Here is a 21,274-nt window from a genome sequence, read left to right on the forward strand (position 1 = left end):
GCACTCTGCCTTCAGGATTGTTAAGGCCTGCCATAGGAGTGACTGATAGGAGATCTGTGTGTCCATTTTAGGGTTAGATATAGGTATACTATATCTAAAGCAAAGGGTGATTACACCACCTTGCCCCAGCTGTCAAGCAGCCAGTTGTGTCAGATTTGGATGGCCAGCCAGGGGTGGCATAATACATGCTGCAGCCCCTGGTGGGCCCTGGGTACACCTATGCCCTGGGTACCTAAGGTACACTGTACAGGGACTGATAAGGTGACTCAGTATCCAATTTAGATATGTACCTAAGGTACATGGAATCCATTTTACAGAGAGAGCAGTAGGCCTGGGGCCCTGAATAGCAGGGTCCCAGGTCAACTAAGTCAGAAAACCAGCAAAACACCAGGCAAAAAGTTGGGGGCAACCATAGTCAGGGATCTACCTTCCTACACAAGGGCATGGCCCAACTTGAAAATTACTTCTATTCGAATAGATACTTTAAGCAGAATGAAAACAGTGCTTCTTCAGACGCCGACCAGGCTCACGTCATCAAAAGAAACGTATGATCTCCAAGTCGCAAGGACGACTGCAGAGATTCACTCTTTGTTATCAACTAATTCCCCCATACATTTCGCAGAAATCCTGAATGAAATCTTAAATATTTCTGATACCAGTGGAGTCTCAAAGGTATTTAAGACAGTATTTTCAATGGCATTAACACCATTCAAAGCCATACTGGGTATTTTTCCAGATTTCGTCCATTCGATTTTTGGCGGACTTCCCCTCATTTTGGGACTAATTGCAGGAATCCTATTCTTGGTCCTAATATTTCGTTATGGCAAACCGTGTCACAGACAAAACACCTGCGACAAGGGAAGAAACAATCCGAGCCATTGGATACCGGGACCGGATATCAAAAATCCTGGGACTATCCCGGCTTAGAGACCTGAACATGACTTGGTTTCTATCATTTCGACCAATGTGGCATCGATGTGTTTTACCTGTATTAAGGTGCTTGCTATGCGGAGAAGAATGCGTGTTAGACACCTGTCTGACGCTACAATCGGATGCGCCAATGGATGCAGAAACATTGTTGAGTCCAATAAAGGCTCATGCTTTGTGCTGCCCTCAAAGGCTACCAATCCTGATGACGGCATTCGTGGAAGCTTCACCACTACGATTGAGGGGTAGTGAAGTTCAAGATGAAAGCAGCATCGATCAGGTACGACCTTCTGTCAGCAATACTAATCAAAACGTCAATGGAGACAATCATGCGCACGAATGCATGGTTACACCTTTTTCCGAGTTAGTGGAACTCTCCCAGGAAGCTGTTGACAGCTTTTTCGACAGTCTAAATGATATGATGTTCTCACCAGAGCAGAAATAGAGACTTTTGAGCAAGCTCGCACACGGCGTTCCCTGAATTTGGCCTTCAACTAGAATAGCAAAATACCATGAACAATTTTCCCTCCAGTTCACGGACAGCGATTTTTTTCAGCAGCCTTAAAATATTTTTACAATTTTTCGGTACACTTATCTTCTGCTTAAAGTAAGAACTATTCTTAGAGAACTAAAATTTCAAATTTTAGATACTTTATAGACATTAGCTGCCCGCTGGTATGTTCATAATTATTTTTATTCTGTGATGAAATGGTCTCGAACCTTTTTTCTGTATTAAGAGCCATTTCATGTGTAAATTCTCATATACAAATTAGTGATAATGTATAGATATGCGTGATTACTTTAGCATTATTCTACAGCTTGAGTGCATATAATACATGTGACTGCCTTTTTCCGTATATTTGATAATTTCAAAATGCATTTATGTATTTTGGGGTGGTAAGGTATACACTATACTCTACAGTATGTTTTACTATGCCTAGATTAGTAAATATGTCCATAGTTAGCGTGGAGTGGGTGTGATGTATTCCTATAGGTTCTGTATCGATCCCCCTATTCCTGACCCTATTCTGGTTAACAAGTTAACTAGCAGCCATCCCATGATGCAGAAAACCCCCATGATGCAGAAACCGTTATCTGATTAAGCCACACTACGGCACAGGAACGTGTTATCTGATTAGGTCATAACGCTTGCCATCTAATTAGACAAGCGATATTCCTCCAGCCCCTGATAAGGCATACGGAGTTCTCAAAACAAATCAAACCTATGACAACCTGGGAAAAACCCTGCGGCCATTGTTTTGATTTCATCGAGAACTTCAGCAAAAGAATGTGCTAACGACCAAGTCGTATGACATCCTTATTGACGTATCTATGTCCATCCTTACGTCAATCTCGGCGCCTTAAAGGTATAAATATTACCGATATTGCCCTATGCAAACACACGCGGTGGTGACGAGATCGGAGCAGCCAGACTTGCCGAAGCCCAGAGCAGAGCAGACCCCGCTGGCGCAGCCCCGCCTTCCTGACGCGCTGAGAACGAGACGCTGCTTTCTCCTGCCGAGAAATCCAGCTCCGGCGCTTCCGGGTAGCCCTCGCAGGCAGCCTGGAATATCGAGACCAGAGACGAGAGATACCATCCCTCATTCATCCTAGATTCCAGGTACAGAACTGAATAACCCCTCGCAGAGAATTCTTGAGTCAGTCACTTGGCAAAACAAACTTAACTTAAACTGCTACTTTCTATTCCCGCCCACGTATTAGGCTTAGGTCAGGTACATTGGGGTAGGCGTAGTTAGAAACACCAGTTGAGTACGATTAGTCAAATGTATATGTGTATGTATCTATTTTATTCATTTTAAACCATCATATGGCTTAGAAACCATATCAATGTTTTTACAGTATTATTTTATACTTCTGCTTTTAATGTATGCACTTTACTTAACCATAAGTATTGCGATAATATCGATCCATTTCTCTTGTATGAGAAAAGAGACTGATCAATAAATACCATCTTTTATTGAACACGCCCGTCTCTTCCTTTTCTCTACAATCTGGTGAAACTAAGAATGCACGTACTGACTGAGTAAAATAAGTCGTCTTTTGTTTTCACACGACTCTAGAGATACACTCTTGATTAGGGGAGAGCAAAGTTGTCATGTTCTATGGTTGTCAGAAACTAAATCCCTTCTTGTCTATCCAGGGAGGTTCAACTCCTCCTTGCCTATTCGAGAAAGTTTCTAGTGAACTCTGAGCTAGCTGGCAAACCCAAAACTTTAAGTCTAATATCGACAGTAGAAGACCTAGTTAACGTCTGGTCTAGGCCTATACTATTGAAGGTATTATTCCAATGCGCAGAGCCTATTGGGATAATAGGAACTACACTACAACCATAAGGGGCCAATCAGGGGTTCTCAATGAGTTTTATTCATTTTACTCTGCTTTATACACAGCCACACGGGCATCAATCCCAGAGGGCATGCAAGATTTTTTAGATTCTATAGCCCCGGTGTGGTTCAATAATACACAGAGTCTACATGGACCTCCCCATCACGGTAGAATATGTTGCACAGGTAATTAAGAGTCTGCCACAAAATAAAGCCCCAGGACCGGACGGCCTAACAAACGCCTTTTACAAAACATATGCGGAGGAACTAGCTCCAAGATTGCTCGCTGTATATGATGAGGCATTGGGGGCGGGAATTCTTCCACCGTCCATGCGAGAAGCAGTAATTATGACACCGCTGAAGCCAGACAAAGAGTAAACGGAGGTAGACTCATATGGGCCATTATCCCTGAATAAGGAAGACATTAAAATATATGCTAAACTACTGGCGAACCGACTTCTGCCACTACTTCCAATGATAGCCCTTCCAGATCAGTCGGGGTTTATACCCGGTCGGTCAACTTCACACAACTTGCGTACATTATTTTCAATGCTGCATTATCTCCATCCGAGTGTTCATGCTGCAGCCATTTTTTTTAGACGCGACAAAAGTGTTTGATTCACTTGAGTGGCCGTACTAGTTTACAATATTAACACGTATGGGATTGAGCCCTCTGTTTATTAGTCGAATTAAACTACTTTACACAAACCCGCTAGCCCGAATACAAGTTAACGGCTTGGTATCTGAGACATTTCAGATATCACGAGACAGGGTTGCCCGCTATCACCGTTGCTATTCGCTATTGCCATGGAGCCTCTAGCCGCCAGAATCAGACAGCACCATACTGCAAGGGGCATAGGTTTCAGTACCCGCAGCCTACTAATATCCCTATATACGTATGACGTGACCTTGTATGTAGGAAGGTGGATACCGGACTATGGTTACCCCAGATTTTTTCGCTTGTGTTTAGCCGGTTTTCGACTTAGTTGGCCTGGGATCCTGCTAATCAGGGCCCCAGGCTATCTGCTCTCACTGTAAAATGGACTCCATGTACTCTAGGTGCAACTCCAATTGGATATTGGGTCACCTTATGAGCCCCTGTATAGTGTACTATATGTACCCAGGGCATAGGTGCATCCAAGGCCTACCAGGGGCTGCAGCATGTATTATGCCACCCCTGGCTGGCCACCCAAACTGACACGACTGGCTGATCACTCAGCTGGGGCAAGGTCGTGTAATCACCCCTTGCTTAGGTATAGTATTCCTATATCTAACCTTATATCTAGACACATATATACCTATAAGTCACTCCTATGGCAGGCCTTAACAATCCTGGAGGCAGAGTGCTTGGTTTTATGTGCATAAGCTGAGCCTGTCTGCAGCTTTCGGAACCATATCCTTATAGCTGTTCTAGGATATTGCCATACCATATACTCTTAAGTGCATTATGAACCTCACGGTTAAATGCTAACTTTGGTTTGGCTTTATCAAAACATGTCGTGTAAGGTGTCATACGCTTTGGAATACTACCCCCTCGCCAGTTCTGGCGACGGGGGTAGCATTCCACCCTTCTAGAGGGAGAAGACATGTTACTTCCACTAATCCCGGTTAAAGTTAACCAGAGCCTCAGCATCACAAAAGGGATGCTGTTGACACAGACACAAGTCTGACCTCCTGCTGCTGGGAGTCCTTCCAGTCACGGAGGTTTGGACAATAGGTTTCCTGCCTGGGGAGGTGCGAGCACCACCCCAGACAGGACTTTGTGTATTGGGACAGGGAGGACTGAATAGACTGAGACACTGCCTGGGGCACACTAGGTGCTCCTTGCATACCCCAGTTCAAACCGGTTGCTGGAGCACTCCAGCCCCAGCTCTGGCGCGAAACTGGACAAAGGAAAGGGGATGTAACCACCCCCCGTTCCTGGTCCCACCCACAGACTAGAAAGTAATTCAGCCCCTTTTAGTTGTATAAAGGTAGGAGCTGAGTACTGAGACTTTAGATTAATCCTGAAATCGAAACTTGACACGAAACTCTGGACCTTCGACGTTCTGCTGAAGCTGAAGACTGAAGAATCTCCCTTGTGGCCAATGAGTGACCACCCTGGGCAACCAGGCACCATCCAGCAAATCAACGGCTTGCTTTGTCGACGTTCCCGCCGGAACCCGAGCACAGAGCCTGACAAGACCCAGACTTCCAGACCTCTCTGACCCTCTCTTCACGACTGCAGCATAGCGGAGACCCATGGAGGTGACGAGACACGTGGGACCGGACATCTTGGAAAGCCTGCAACTTGCTAACTGTGCAGCTCCTGAGGTATCCTCGAAGCTGTGCACTGGGGATTGAGAAGCCCCGAATCCGAGCTCCAACTGCATCGAAGATCAGTCCTCCACACTCCACGAGTTCTGCGTGGGGCCCTTCTGCTTGTGTTCTGCTCGACGCATTGTCCGGTTGCTGGCCCGTTGGCTAGTAGCCTCTGTGACGACAATCCTTTTGAATCACCTTGCTGTTCTGGTTGCTCCAGACTGGCCCTTGCTTCCCTGCAAAGGTGATGCACCTCAGACCTTGCTGGTCTGCACCAGAAGCCTTCTTTGAATCCTGCGTGGGTTGCCTTTGCCAAGGCTTGTTGACTCCAATCCGGCAGTCGATCCCTCCATCTGCGAGAACCTTCGTGGGACAGCTCGCCTCCAGCACCTGGTCGTCCTAGACGCCTCCTGGTCCGCGTGGCTGAAGAGACAAGCTTCATGACAGCACCTGATTGCTCCTCGACGTCGTCTGGTTCCTTCCTGGTTCCACCCGGTCACTGGCTAGTGACCCAGACTCTATCCCCTCTGCTTTCAGGTCCTCTTCATCCTCGATCCACCCTTGGATCCACCCGGACATCTTCCTCCTGGTCGCCTGCAGCATCTTTCTCCAAGGCTCCATAGGATTCATCGACGAAACCAGACACATCTTTACACCTATGCACCCGCTGTCCGTGGGTGAGGTAACGCGAGTACTTCGGTGCTCCCAAGGGTATTGACTATCCAAGTGTCTAGGTTTTTTGTGGTTTCCTCCTAGCTAAACCGGAAGTGTCCTAAATCCTTCTAAATCGAACTTCTAAGTTCCCATTGACTTTGCATTGACTCACGCGTGTGTTTAAGGACACTGCACGCGCCGCCTGTGGGCCTCCTACTCCTAACCTAAGGTTCAGATAGTGTAGCCCCAGCGATTCTCCAGGCCCTAGGCCTCTCCTTTTCTCGTGACGTTGTACTTATACCACTTTCTTAATATAGGGTTTGCTTCGCCCCTAGGGCCTAACTGTAATTTGTGCAACTTAACGTATTCTGACTAAGTATCTTGTGATGTGCTTTGGCCTCTGATCTCAAAGAGTTCAGAGGAGTGTGTTAGTAAATAAATACATATATATTTTATATATATCCTGTGTGGTGTCCTTTCATTTTGTATTCAAGGGGTTACATATGGTAAAACAGCTGGCTTTACATGCCCTCACGAGTCTTTTAGCCTAAGACTGTTCTGTCCACGCTACCACTAGGATAGCTGGTCTATAAGGTTGACTTACAACCATCACCATAAGGGTTGTTTGGACTGGTGCAAGGTGTTCACTAGAATAGTGAACATCATATACCAGGCCAACTTCTCACATTGTACATCCTGAATCCTGCTCCGGTAGTCCAGACGAATTCCCTGAATCAGTGGAACAGTGAACTCGACACTCCATTAACAGATGAACAGTGGGACTTTTGTTGTAGGCAGCTGACTGAACTCTCCCCAAACTACAGACTACGCCATATTCACTTTAAATTTTTACATAGATATTACAGGACACCGATCAGCCTGTACCGCATGCGCCCAAGAGAAGATGACAGGTGTTGGCGACGTGGTTATGCACCAGCATCATTCCTGCACATAGCCTGGGAACGCCCGCGGTTGTACGCGTTTTGGCAGGAGATATTCGAGGCGGTGAATCAGATAGTTGAGAGAACAGATGCTCCATCCCCAGTATTGGGCCTACTTGGCTATGTGTGATACACTCTACCCAAACAACGCAAGCTGCATGCCCTTCTTTTGCTTTATGCAAGGCGGTAGGTAGCTATTCGCTGGGGAAGGAAGAGGGTACCCAGGTTCAAAGATTGGTTGTCTGATGTGACATACGGCCATACACAACTTGGAGTATATTGGAATCTTATGCCCCCGACTTCAAGACCAAGGGATATATGGGAGCCCTTTTTACATTGGGCACGCGATAGAGCTGAGTCCCCTTTGCCTGACCCTGAGGCGGTAGTTGGATGATATGTCTGTATGTTAAACTGGACAAGGTCGGAAGACGGGTGTGGGGTTATAATTGAGCAAGCCTTTGTCCAGGAATGTATAGCTAATATATGCTCTTTGACCGCCTCAGACATTCCACGAAGTTTATAATTTATACAAATGTAATGGTTAACACTCTACTCACAAGGTATGTTACTGCGCTACTGCCTGACTTCCACATGTTGGCTACCGGATGTATAATTCTATAAGTGTAACTGAATTGCTTTGTTTTAAGGTATCCTCTACCTTAAGTGAAGACATGCTGACTGGTTGTTGGTTGGAACTTGGTTCCTAATGTTTGTACCTGTATATAAACATTTTTTTTTTTTTTTTTTAAAAAGACTTGTGAGTTCATCGTTACATACGCAATTGACACTACATTCTGACCAGGGTCTGGCATTTAGCTCTGTGGCTTATAAAGAAGCCATGGGAAGTTAGGGGGAGGAGTACTGCAAGGTCACACCCAATCATCTTCAGGGAAATTCAGTAGTTGAGAGGAAAAACTGTGACTGAAAGCAATCTTTAACAGCAAGGGTACTGGGTTCAGGTCGCAGTTGGGTCCATCACTTATACGGGGTCCAGAGGGCATTTAATATGCCAAGAATATCCCTGGGTGGTCTGACTGCATATGAAATCCTGTTTGGGGTGACAATGTGGGTCCCAGACCTCGATAATGTTGGCACAGTGGCAGTAGACACACCATTTGACATCAATGAACGTTTGGCTGTTTTACAGGAACTAAATAAATTCCGGGACATACAAAGCAATGTCCATTAAAATGTACCATCACTGATGAAGTGAAGGTTGCCCCAGTAAGACTTGGTTTGGCCGCGAAGATTTGGGATCTAGTAGGGGAGAAAATTGAGGGCAACAAATAGTTTGGCCTGTAATACAGAGTACCTGTACCTGTCCTGACTGTCAAAGGTACAAGAACTGCACGTCTTCCGTCCCATGCCAGTCGAAGAGACAAAAGGTTTGTCTTCACTGATCTGATCAAACCATATTATGTGGCCTATTTTCAACAGTAAGCCATGCGAGAACCTGGGTTGCAATCGCTCTCCTCTTGCTACCCCACAGGAAGTTTGGAGGGAGGTTTTCATACCTGAAGAAGATTTCCCTTTACAACGAGAAAAACAACAATGAAGTATTGCTTCTCCCTGTTGCACTAACAATCACTGTACAATCAACTAGTCCAGAAATGTAAATTTCAATTAGACAACGCGAACACAATAGGATCTATGTCAATATACCACAGATTGCGTCTATTACAGGTCCTACAAAACCTGCTGAGCTGCCAAAAATAGACCGAACAGGGTCGTAGACTGTGACCACTTCTCATCGGATTCAAATGAACCGGAGATACCTCTGCCGCCTCTCCCTTTCAAGCTACAAGGGCTTGCTCTCTATTTTTGGCTGAAATAGACATACTTTGTTACTCCTTAGTTACACCTTTGGATTACAATTAGATTACTAATTCTTCCCTCTAGATTGGTTTGGTGACTGTCTTTTTCCTACTTCTAAATGGACATTATCTCCCAGAATGTTCTGCAGTAGGAATGGAATGGAAGCAGATTTATAAAGCGCGTGGTTACCCGTAAGCGTACAACTTGTGAACTTCGTATTGAAACCACATGCATCATCACACCATGAGCAAAGAGACTTGTCCCCAGTGAACATTCCAGTGTTTCCAATTCCCGAAGGAGTAGTATTGGACAGGGTATCGCATGATGTGTATGGTCCTACTGAACTTTTCCAAAATCCGTATTTGTTTAAAATTTCTTTGAATTATATCATCACAGCTAGTACTATTTTTGATGATTGGGACATTGATACCTTGCATAATTTGCTAGAAGATCTAGAGCAATCAATTGTGTTCTTCTGATGAACTGTTCGATGGTTCATGTAATTACGGTAATTTGTTCTGTTATCAACATTATGATCACCTCTTTGCGCATATAGCAGGTATCCCACAAGTCATTCATAATTGTACCCAATAGGAACACTGCCCAACACCACCAAAAGGTAGTTCAATAACATTTGCACAGAAGTTTGCTTATTTTTCTGGTTTCAACACATCAGACCCAGTCTTATATGTTTACAGCTAGCACCTACATCTACAAAGAAAAATATGCTTACAAACACCAAGCTGATATACTCTGCTTCTTTTCTTTCCCAGCTGTCTGTACAGGGTTTTGACTTTTGGAAAGACACAATAGATACAAAGTCTGTTGGGGGATGAAAGATTGGCAGTTTCAGGGAACAGAGTCCGTGTTATGAGCATGTCTAAATGCCACACCAAATGATTTTCCTGAATAAAACTGTGCAACTAAAATCATATCTTGGAATAGTCAACATGAGGGATTTAAACACACCACAAATTCCCATATTTGCAAGTTTTGACATTTGGCAGCACTACACACGCTATTGTGAGGATACACTAGATGCCATGCTAAGCAAAAGCTCATGCATCAGACCCCAATTGGAAGGGATGGTTGATTTGGCCTGCAGACATTAATCGGTGCGAGTCCAGATTCCTGGGTAGCACTGAAGTGCTTAAGATCAATAGACTTGACCAACGATATGTCCAATCTGAACACTCAGGGGTGGTGACATCAAACAGTTTTGGTAAGTTGTGCCTCGGTTGGCTAAAGACCTCAATATTGTCTCAGGTGAAACAACACTTGTCCCAACTAACTGATGATCTAGATCTCAAGGATTTCTGGTTAGGTCCCCAGAACCAACGTCAAAAGCGCTTTTTATATACAACATACAATGAACTATTGGAGGTTTCTCAACAGGAAGCTGCTGAAAGGCTACGCAAGATTGATAGGGTCAATTTAGAAAATGTTTGGCAGTGGTTGTCAATGGAATGACTTTGTTAACCTCCAGGATATATTCGTTGGGCAACACAGTATCTTCTGCGCTTGATATTATGCAGGAAGTCATGTACATGGACAGTCACAACTTCAGTCCATTGTATTGTTAAGCTGGATGCTTCAAACCTTATGTTTTGGTCACATGTTGTGGCGTTATATTAACAGCACCAATCAGTTTCCTTCATACGATCTAATAAACACAGATATTAATGTTACGGCGAGATGCAAAGTATACCATATTGCACATTAAAAAGTTAGACCAATTACCTTTCACCGTTGCTGAGACACCATTCACGGATTGGATAATCCATGGATTTATCACTCTACCAGTCACGACATTCTGGTTCCAATATTGTCTACAACATCGCCAGGTAGGCAGATATGAAGCGTTAGGGGAAGGATCTGTGCATGAATACTGGGAATTACCTTTCAAGTTTAGATGCAGGAATGGGGACACAGATGTTTTTCCTCGGCAGTTCCAACTCTGAGAATGCTTTAAGACGGTCCTTACTATGCAAGGACATTTTACTTCACAGGGCTTGAAATTTGTTGGTTGTGAACTTGTCCTGTTATCTGAAGGGCTCCAGGGCTGCAGTGATTAGTCTAATTTTCAGGCTACTCTCTAATGTGAGTTATTTAATACTTAATGATTGAGACTGCTGTGGAATGGAACCAGGCATCGCTTATCTGGTGATGGTTAATTCCATAGTCACTTGTTGCACACAAGTATTGTTCCCACCTGCCCATACAGTTAGGAATGCCACACTGTGGCCTTCAATAAATGTTTACAAGATACGCTTTGATTCTCTGAGCAAACTGAAAGGCATGCTTTTTCATAAGGATGTGGCCTTTACATCTGCCAAAGAGAGGTTTGATCTCCAGGTTGTGAGGTCCTTGTCTGACATACATACGTTAAATCATACTAACTTTTCACTGCATTTTGAGGAGCAGGACCACCATATCTTTAACCGCATGCGTGCGGGCGGAATTCCGCTCGTACGCTGACTTTTTCAAAAGCGCACTTTACGTGACGAGCTGGGCTCGTCATGAGCGTGCGAGGAGGCTACCTCATGACGAGCCCAGCTCGTCATCAGCGTCGAAGGGGTTAATATGTCAGATACAAAAGGAGTAGCACACATTTTCTAATATATTGGCTCTGGACTGGTTAGCACCTTTCAGACAGTTTTCGGAGTAATTCCATCATTCATACACTCCGTGCTGGGAAGTGTTTTCGGAGGTCTTCCGCTTGTCCTGCTACTTGTGGCTGGGATTCTTATTTAAATTTTTCTGCTTCACAATGGATGTCTCAGTTCAAATCAGAATGGAGACAGACCTGCCTGTGCTGCAATACCGTGAGCGCATGATACACTGCTTTAGCGCACCTCAGCTTCGAGTACTGAATGAGCATTGGTTCTTATTGTTCAGGTCTTCATGGCCTCACTGCGTACAACCTGTCTTCTGCTGGCTGCTGTGCAGTCATGAATGTGTACTCTATTTCTGCCTCAGATTACACTTGGTTGTGCCACTGGACATTGAGGTACTGATGGACCCTTTAAAGGCCCACGGGTAGTTATCCCCTGCGTATTCCATTGCTGCTGAAAGCATTCTTCAAGCAACCCTTGAAGCTTTGGCTCCTAGTGAGTTGGATATCGGCTCTGCGGTACGCTTACAAGATGTAGTCTCTCCCTCAGCGGCTGCTGTAGGGACTGGATGGAACCATCTTTGCTCTGTAAACCTGCTTCAAGATGTGCCTCTGGGAACGTCATACGCAGCTGCTGGCAACAGCGAGGTTGCGACTACCGTCGAAACACATACAATTGACTATCCCATTTGGTGGGAACCATTTGGCCTGCTTTTTTAAAAACAATATAAAAAAGATGATTTTCTTCTCTATTACTGTACTTCTAGGTACCTTGGCTTTCTGCTTGCTTGGTATTTCAAACTGTATGACCCTTATAAGGATTTTTTTTTTTAAATAGCTTTTAGGTGATTTTAGAGTTGTTTTTAGATTCAATAGATTATTTAAATTCTATATGGCCTGCTGTTTTTTATAGCTTTTAGGTATGAGGAGTGGGTGTTATGTGCCAGAGTAAGGCCCACGTAGCAACGCTGCACATTTTCTTATATTGTCCTCTTTCTGCACACTAACATTTTACTGCGACCTTTTGCACATCTTTGCGTGTGTGACAATGTTGGCTTAGTTTTTCTAAAACTGCTTGCTTACACATTTTGCTTTGCGCAACATTATCACGATGCTTCGAACACGGAGTACAAGGCCTTGGCGCATGCTGTACAATGTTGTTCTAACTTCATCCATGGGGTGATAAGGCTACCTGCAAACCCATAACAATGCTAATCTAGATATACATTGAAAGGATGTTTTTACTAGAAATAAAGAAGCATTTCCAGGGGTGAGCCAGAGGAGACATTGAGAGGTCCCTGCATGCTGAGGCTTCGCCAAGCAGCTGCCTAACATCTTCGTGAGGGGTGTCCAGCTCGTGACCAAGACAGGGTCCTACTTTCTGTCCTGTCAGGTAATGGGGTTGGATCATCCTATGGTGGATTCTTGGCCATACACACTGACACACCCTAGATGCACATAGAGTAGGGATTGCATAGCAGGAGTACGCCTTGTTTTATATGCCTGTATACATATATATATATATATATATATATATATATATATATATTTCACAAGCAAACGTCCCTTGGTTGAGGAGGAGCGGCCAATCAGCTGGTGCAGGCGACGAGTCAAGGACAAGACTCGTGATTTATTCTCAAGCAATTGAATAAAGACACCGCACTCTTCTCGGATGATTAAAGCAGTTTAATCCAGCTCGGAAAAACTTCCTTCACCTACGCGTTTCGAACAAAAAATGTTCCTGATCAGGTAGACTTTCTGCCCTGACAGTGTAAACTTGCACGCTTCTCATAATACATTTTGGACTTAATGTAAATGGATTGAAGTGTCAGAAAAATAGATTGTAAGATATAAGTTTATCGTATAAGCTGCCTTAAGTCTGAACTAAGTATGTCTATATCGACCTCCCATACAAACATATAAGCCACATAAAAAGTATCAAGGACAAGCACTAAGCTATCATAGTATACACTGAACAAGGAACAACAAATAAGTTGTGGTTCCTTTAGTCAAAGGGCACTCAGCCGATAACCATGTAAAGCCGAAATAGGCTCTTTAAATACAACTGCCTAATACATACAAACACGTGGCTTAAAACGTATGTAGGGAATTCGATAATGGCTTAATTTAAGCCTAGTACGAACTACCCCTCCCACAATGCCTCCTAATTGACACAGTGGGAAGGAGGGTATAAATAACAGAAAGCGAAAACGGACTTGTAACTACCGTGATCAGGAAAAAAATTTGTTCGAAACGCGTAGGTGAAGGAAGTTTTTCCGAGCTGGATTAAACTGCTTTAATCATCCGAGAAGAGTGCGGTGTCTTTATTCAATTGCTTGAGAATATATATATATATATATATATATATATATATATATATATATATATATATATATATATATATATATATATATATATATATATATATATATATATACACCTTTACCGTGCCCCCTGCTTATCTGATTATTCGACTGGCCGGCGCTGTGCAGCCCCCGATCCGGTGGAGTGTCGAAAAGCTGAGGGAGTTGCCCGGCTTCACTCGGCGTTCTGGACCATTTCCGGTAAGGGGTTGTCTGCGCGTACCAGCAAATATAACTGAATAAGGCAGGTTCTGGACAAAATCAGCACTTATAGAGCGAACATTAACTCTATATATATATTGTTTACCCACAACAGCCATTTAGTACAATCCAGCGGCACTTTGGGCCGTTACATTAATAACTGCAATCATGCTATCCACCGACGCTCTCAGGAGTAGGGAAATGGCGGTGGAAGCGCTATATGAAAACTTACCCACCGTAAATCCCACAAGGGAGGGCACTTGCTCTGACACTTGAACTGCAATTAAAATGGATTGCTGGCATTGACTTTCGTAAGTTGGCTTTGTTCGTGTTTACGATTCAACTAAACACTTTGGATTGAAAACGAGGTCCGCGCCTGTTGTTTCCGTCACGTTTGGCGGTCAAGATTCAGCGTTGAATATATATATATACATATATATATACATATATATATGTATATATATATATATATATATATATATAAGGTATGTGGTGCTCTTAAATCGAAATACGCAGCAACAGCAGCAGCAATCACCGTCGATCCAAACAAGAGCAGCGAGACCCAAAGAAAGTGCAAATAGTCTTTTTATTGAGTGCTAGCCCAGCACCAGTCCGCCATGACGCGTTTCGGCTACAGATAGCCTTATACACACATATATACACACACACATACACACACGGTTCTTAGCACCATGGTGGAACTATACCTGCTATTCACTATTTTGGTGCTTTTAATCACTTTCCTATGCTTCTGTCTGATTATCGCAGCACATGTATTCTATACATGAGTAACGTTGGTTCAATAAATATATTGAAGAAAGTCCCATTGTGTATTCTCCGTATATTTCCCTGAGAAAAGGAGTGCGCGAGTAACTGAGTGAAAGGGTACTTGATCTGTTACCACGATCCCTGAAGGGTCAGGGTTGTCTTGTTCAGTGGTTGCCAGATACCATTCGCTCCCAATCTAGGTTAAGGGGACTTATGGTGCCAATGTGAGTTAGCTGGTCTCTAGGCCAACATATACCTCAGGGATACATGGAATTAGTCTAGGCACCTCACAGAAAGTTTGTTGTCCACAAACGTGCAGATCCTACTGATTAGTGGGAACTACGCAGCACAATAACCTTTCACGCTCCCTCCCTCTCTCCCCAAGATCTCTACAAGTGCTTTTTTCATTTTTTATGATTTGGTTCTTTAGAATCTAAAATGTCAATGAACAAATCACAGGACTGTTCATCTCCTCAAATTGAAATGCCACATGAAATGTCAAATCTACCCTTCAAGCTTAGCCCCAATCAACTACTGTGACAGCCAGAGAATAGCCAAGAAGCATCTACATGATGCAGCTGCAGCATGCCATGCCACTTTCTCTTGTCACCACTTCTCACTTTCACCTTCAACACTTATCTTACTCCCTCATATACTGCACAAATACCTACTGGGATGATCAACACTAGACTTTTTTGTGACACTATGCAATCTACACACTCCTTTTCCAATTACCATATTTATGTCCATATCAGAGTGTGGTTTTCCCCACTTTACACGCTCCCCTCATTTTTTTCTGTCAGTAAAAGGCTTGATACACTCCTGCCCTCTCCACCTGGGACAACATGTCCCCTTTTACCAAACTATTTAGCATCTCGCTAATACAACTTGAGCTTACCTTATCACCAGTCTGGTAATTTGACTGTTATCACACTTTGTAGGCATTTGTGATCCTCAATGCCTCTCGTTTATTTTCACTATAGATGTTTGTACAGTTAATTAAATTTTCATGAAGGATTTTTACTTTCTCGTTACTAGAATTGTCAGAGCATGATAACCATTGCCCAAGATATTGTGGTCTCTGGACCTACAGATCCAATTAAATACTTGACATACACATCTGTCCATATCTGTAGCCAATTATATTGTGTAAGATAATATTCATAAAAGAATAAAATCCAATGAAACAAATATCAGAACTAAATTGAGATCCTACAGAGTCACCACAAGAGGAAAAGGTGAGATGCAGCCCATGCAGATAAAGGATCACCAATGGGGAAGTAAATAATGAAAGCTAATCAGGCAAGCACAAGGATGAAGATGTCAGGTAACTGTAACAGTCCCCAACGCAAGGCCCTCTTTGGTCAAAGTTAGATTCGGACAGTCTGGCACATGAATGATCCACTGGCTCTAAAGATCACAAAGCAATAAAGCAATCCCAGCAACCTAAGTACACCAAATAGGTAGAGGTTCTGCTCTGCTAAGGTGGCATCCGTCACTTTGGAATTCAGATCAAAAGAATATAGGTTCTTCCTTTCAATTTCCAGAGATGTAGACTGAAGCACTGAAAATTCGGGTGCATCATGTGGCCAATCTGATGCAAGAGAAGATTCAGTTTTTGAGTGAACACAATTGGAAGTCAAACACTGAATGCCAACAGCGCTGCATAACTACTCTAAATGCCAAATGTGGTACAATAAGGAGCACTTGTGCTTAGTTCCAACACATATTCTGGAGCACCTGGTAAAACACAAGTACCAGAGGAAACACAGAGTAGACTGAAGGTTCACTGAAACCTGAACACACCTTAAACACTCTCGAGGAGCAAACCACAGGAGAGCACAGAAAAGACTACATTTAGAATTGGTTGAAGTAAGAGGGTACGGAAAAAAGGGTTGTTTGCCAGTTAAAGTTGTCTGTGTGTATCCATTAATGAAGAGCAGCCCAAATAGAAGGGGTGGCCACTAACACATTTAATAGATTGGCAGATTCCGAAACAACTGGCGCCAAATTAATCACTGTTAAGACAACAGCCTCTGTACGGATCTAATAGAATACAGGACTGGCAGAGCCCATAAAGTCGTTTGCAACTGAGAAAACTGCCATCAGACAAAACATCAGAATCACAGTCAAAATGTCTTGAATTCTGTGCTCTGGTGGAAAAGCACTCCGAAGGTAGTGTCTAACTCTGCCCTAATGAAAAGAAGGTGGTCTGAGAGGAACCTTGGAACATTATTGGAGATTTGCAGCAGGGACAGCATGTTGCTGGTCTGGAAGAGGTGGTCTAACACCAAATAATGTGAGCTTGTCTTGATCAGCCAGCCATTAAATTATGGCAATTCATGTATCCATGACTTGTGCAGATGACCTTCCACCAGGGTCAAGCCTTTGGTCAAAATAAATAAATACAAACACTGAGTTATTGTCAGCACAAATAGAAGAAATGCAAACTGAACATGTTCTGTTCCTGCCACAATAGAGAGCGGATTCCTGCTTCTTTTAGAGGACTAGAATGAAGAATTAGATTTCTTGAAGGGAACAAGGATACCATTCAGTCTTACTGCTCCAAGGGTAGTATCACCTCTGCCAACAAAGTTTTCAAACATGTCCCTCCTGGTGTATTTATTAAGGCAGCTGAAGTTCACCATCAGCCGTAAGCCTTCACCTTTCTGGGGGTCCAGGAGGAAAAAACAGAACTCCGGTCTCTCTTAACTAGAAATGTATAATATTCTTTAAGGGGAGATATTGATCCCTCCTTCAACAAGATGGTGGAGTGAGATATGGATGTATCTTATGGAGATGGAGGAACCAGTAAGGGAGTTCCCAAAAATGGAAGGGCATGTTGCTGAAGAACAAACGTTGAGGTTATGACCTTCACCCATCCGGAACCACTGGCACTCATCCACTCTTAAAGATAGTGTTCTTTGGAAAAAGACTCTAAATAGGTTAAGTGTGACTGTTGATGAGGATAAGAAAGAATATTGCGGTTGATGCAGTCCACCTGTGGTACTACTGATGGAAATGAACTGCTGGTGGAGGTTGGTATGTCTCTGCTTGGACAGCTGATCTCTGGATTAAACGTTTAACCTTCAGTCCTGCTAATAAAACTACCTGTCATGGAAAGCCAGATCCAATGTGGCACTGCTATTTTTGAAGTGCTCAAGGTAAGAAAGGGTTGTTTCACTAAACACAATCCTAATCAAAATTAATGTCCATAAGGTTGGCAAGGGCATCCCTGGAAAATCATACAGAGCACATCTGTACAAGCCTTCAAAAACCCATTGCTACAATTTGAGTGGGGTACCATATCCAAGTTATCCAGGCAGTTTTTCAGAATTTGCTTACAGAGTCCTTTCCATCATATACCAATTGTAATAACAGTGTCTTCAGTTAGTGGAGTACAAAAAGTGGCAACGTAGGTCTTTACCCACAAAGTTTGGTTTTAAACAAGATGCAAACACGTAGCATTGGTTTGGTTTAGGCAAGCTACGTAAAAGCGAGGATTTACAAACCACACCTGCTATACATGGAGTTGAACGCTAGCTAGTGGGGTTCTGGTAGCTAGTTTCTCGTAGAATTGTATACTGCCACCATCACAGCGGTGCTGCAAGTCTGGTTGTGTCCCTATGGCCCACTCATGTTTGGTTCACAGGCGGAAAGAGGTGGATCTCGAATTTATCATCAGTGTATAAAGTTTGCCAGCTGGATAAAAAAATTGGGAGTGCTAAACTTAAGACAGGTGTACTGAAGTCATGACTTGTGTGCTGATACTTAACCACTCTTCTCTTTGTCAGGACACGGAGAGAGTGCTTCAAGCTACTAAAGAAAGAACTTGATTGCTACAAAGGAATTACTGATTTTAAGATGCAGAAGACTGCTGCTGAACAAAAGGACATGTACAAACAAGGCTGAAGTAAAAAACGGACGATTTATCAAGTAGGACATCATGAAGAAGAAAATCTCCTTGGGTTTTGATATGAATAGGATATGAAGTAATATCCTCTAGTTCTGAAATGAATGAATCAACAAGATCATACTCCTATCCCCAAGTCCTTTTCTTACACCAATGCCGACGTAAAACAATGTGGGATTCGTCATGCCCATTCCCCTGCGCTACCTAGCTGTCAGGAGGAACTGTTGGCAGATAGTTTGCCTCAAGTTTTTCTGAGGAAACCTGAACAATGAGAATCTCTTGGGTAGAAAAGTGGACAAGACTGTGCAGCCTATGACTCTTTGCCACTGGTCTATGGGTGTCGGGAACAGAAAAATGTTTCTTGCAAGCCATCATGACAATATTCGAAACAGATTTATTGAAGTAAGCAGTTGGTCTGAAAAATTCACTGCAGTCTGAAGTATTACAGTAGGTGGGAAACACAACCGCAGCCAATGGTTCCACAGCCTTATCAATTACAGAAGAGAATGAGCTAACTCTCTTTCGCAGGTGGACACAAAAGACAGATGGACCCAAAAGGCACCTCTAATGAGGTGTCAAGCCTACTAGCGTTTTGTAGGTTCAGAATATAGGGCCATCTCTCAATACTCAAGAGGTAACAGTTATGTCCCTCACAGCTGTCATCATATCCTCAATGAAATTCAGGGACTGGCATCTCAAAGTACCTCAATCCAAGACAGTCTTCATAAGGGCAAATTCCTGAGCTCTAGAAAAATGGTTTGCAAGTGGATGGTCATAAAGGTCCGCCATTCTAATACTTTCCACGACCAGGATCTTCTCTCTTAGAGAGGGGTGTTTCAGCTAGTTACAGCACTCAGCTCTGTGAAAGTTATGGTGGTAGGCATTGTCAAAGTGACCACGTCGGTACGGTCAACTCCATGTACTACTGGCCTCTGCACAGTGTTATCTATGATGTGTACATTGACACGGTTTGCATTTGTATCTGCCTCAATCTACAAGACACTAAAAGGAGTGTGAAAGCCACCTTAAATATCTTTGGCACCGGTACATGTGTAGAAGAGTAAGTGAACTCCTATATTATGGGTTAACAACCCCACCAACGCAGGGGCTCTCACTCAATGAGGATCTACTCCAGGAGGACATAGAGAGTGGTCCTTCCTGTACTCAATTTTGTACATTTTCCTGTACATTTTGTGGCAAGAAGATTTCTCCTCAGAGCATTCCCATTCCATGGCTTACATTGTGAAGAGAACTGGAGAGCTCACCCCTGAATGACTTAGTCAGAAAGCGTCTGAGATCCTCTATCCACAATCACCTTGGTGTGCTTAAGAGCACATTCATCACATTTTTAAGATAGTCTAAACTGAGGCATGACGCACATTTGCTGTGGAGGTGTTCAAAAATGGATTCTTGCTTCCTGCAGGACTGGCACAACTTGAAACCCAAAGGCTTTGGTAGCGACATGACTATTAACAAAGAGTCCACAAATACAGACCAGAAGGTTCAATACTTATGAAACACAATATGGAACTGTTTAGAAAATGATAGAGCTCCAGATTTATATCTGATGGAACCTAACATCAGGACCTGAAATTGCACCTTATGACCCACTCAGGTGCAGGAGGAAAGCCATTGCTGGAGCCATTGTGAGACCACCTAGAGCCACTGGGGAGCTATTGATTAGTGGAAAAGGCCTCTGGATAGTCTGGAGCATGAGGATCTATAAAATTAGGAAACTAGATCAACAGGCATACATCAGAGTAGGCTAGATAATCCTTACTATGCAGTTTCCCACATATGATGACCACAGGAGAAGCTCAGTTCAAGTCGGTTCTGTCTGTAATCAAAGTGGTACCCAGGCCAGTTTATTCTGTTAACAGACCATTAGCAGATACAGCTGGTAACGAGACAAGGAATGACAACTAAGTTAAAAGTTTGGGTGAGGCTAAAGAGGAAGTCATCACTTAATTTGTCAAGCAACACACCTCAAAATTTTAAATGTGCCTTCTAGTTGATAATCCCTTTATTTGCTTCATATCTGCAGTTACTTAATTGATGTCTTTTATAGTTCCACCTTCAAAAACAGCATGAGGATTACATAATTCTCTAAAGACAAAAGAAAAAAAACGTTCTCCAATACAGTATCTCCTTAGAGAACCCATAATGTGAAAATAATGGCGTTTTTGTTGTTTTATTAGATATGGCGATTGAGTAAAATCTAACTCGACTTATTAAAGATTAATTATTTTATTAAACATTCTTTTCGATGTACTTACTTGCATTTCTTGATGGATTCTTCAGTCGATATATAAGCATATATGCATTTGTAGAGCTAATGAAAAAATAATAAAAAGGTCAATTCTTCCACAAAAACTAATTTAATCTGGAAACTAAAATTCTATGCAACATAGTTTAACAAATGGATTTTTATA

At 43.1% G+C, this 21,274-nt stretch overlaps 1 protein-coding gene across 4 annotated transcripts in view; it reads right to left on the reverse strand.

The window, feature by feature from the left end:
• USP47 (ubiquitin specific peptidase 47) overlaps positions 1–21,274 on the reverse strand; it is a 1,403,284-nt gene that overhangs the window by 918,790 nt on the left and 463,220 nt on the right. For all 4 annotated transcript variants that reach the window (XM_078680933.1, XM_078680934.1, XM_078680932.1 and 1 more), the window contains one exon: positions 21,119–21,174. In XM_078680933.1, the coding sequence (XP_078537059.1) occupies positions 21,119–21,174 (56 nt within the window). The remainder of the gene's footprint in view (positions 1–21,118; positions 21,175–21,274) is intronic.

The sequence above is a fragment of the Lissotriton helveticus genome, chromosome 3_1 (assembly GCF_964261635.1).
Source record: "Lissotriton helveticus chromosome 3_1, aLisHel1.1, whole genome shotgun sequence".
NCBI classification, from domain to species: Eukaryota; Metazoa; Chordata; class Amphibia; order Caudata; family Salamandridae; genus Lissotriton; species Lissotriton helveticus.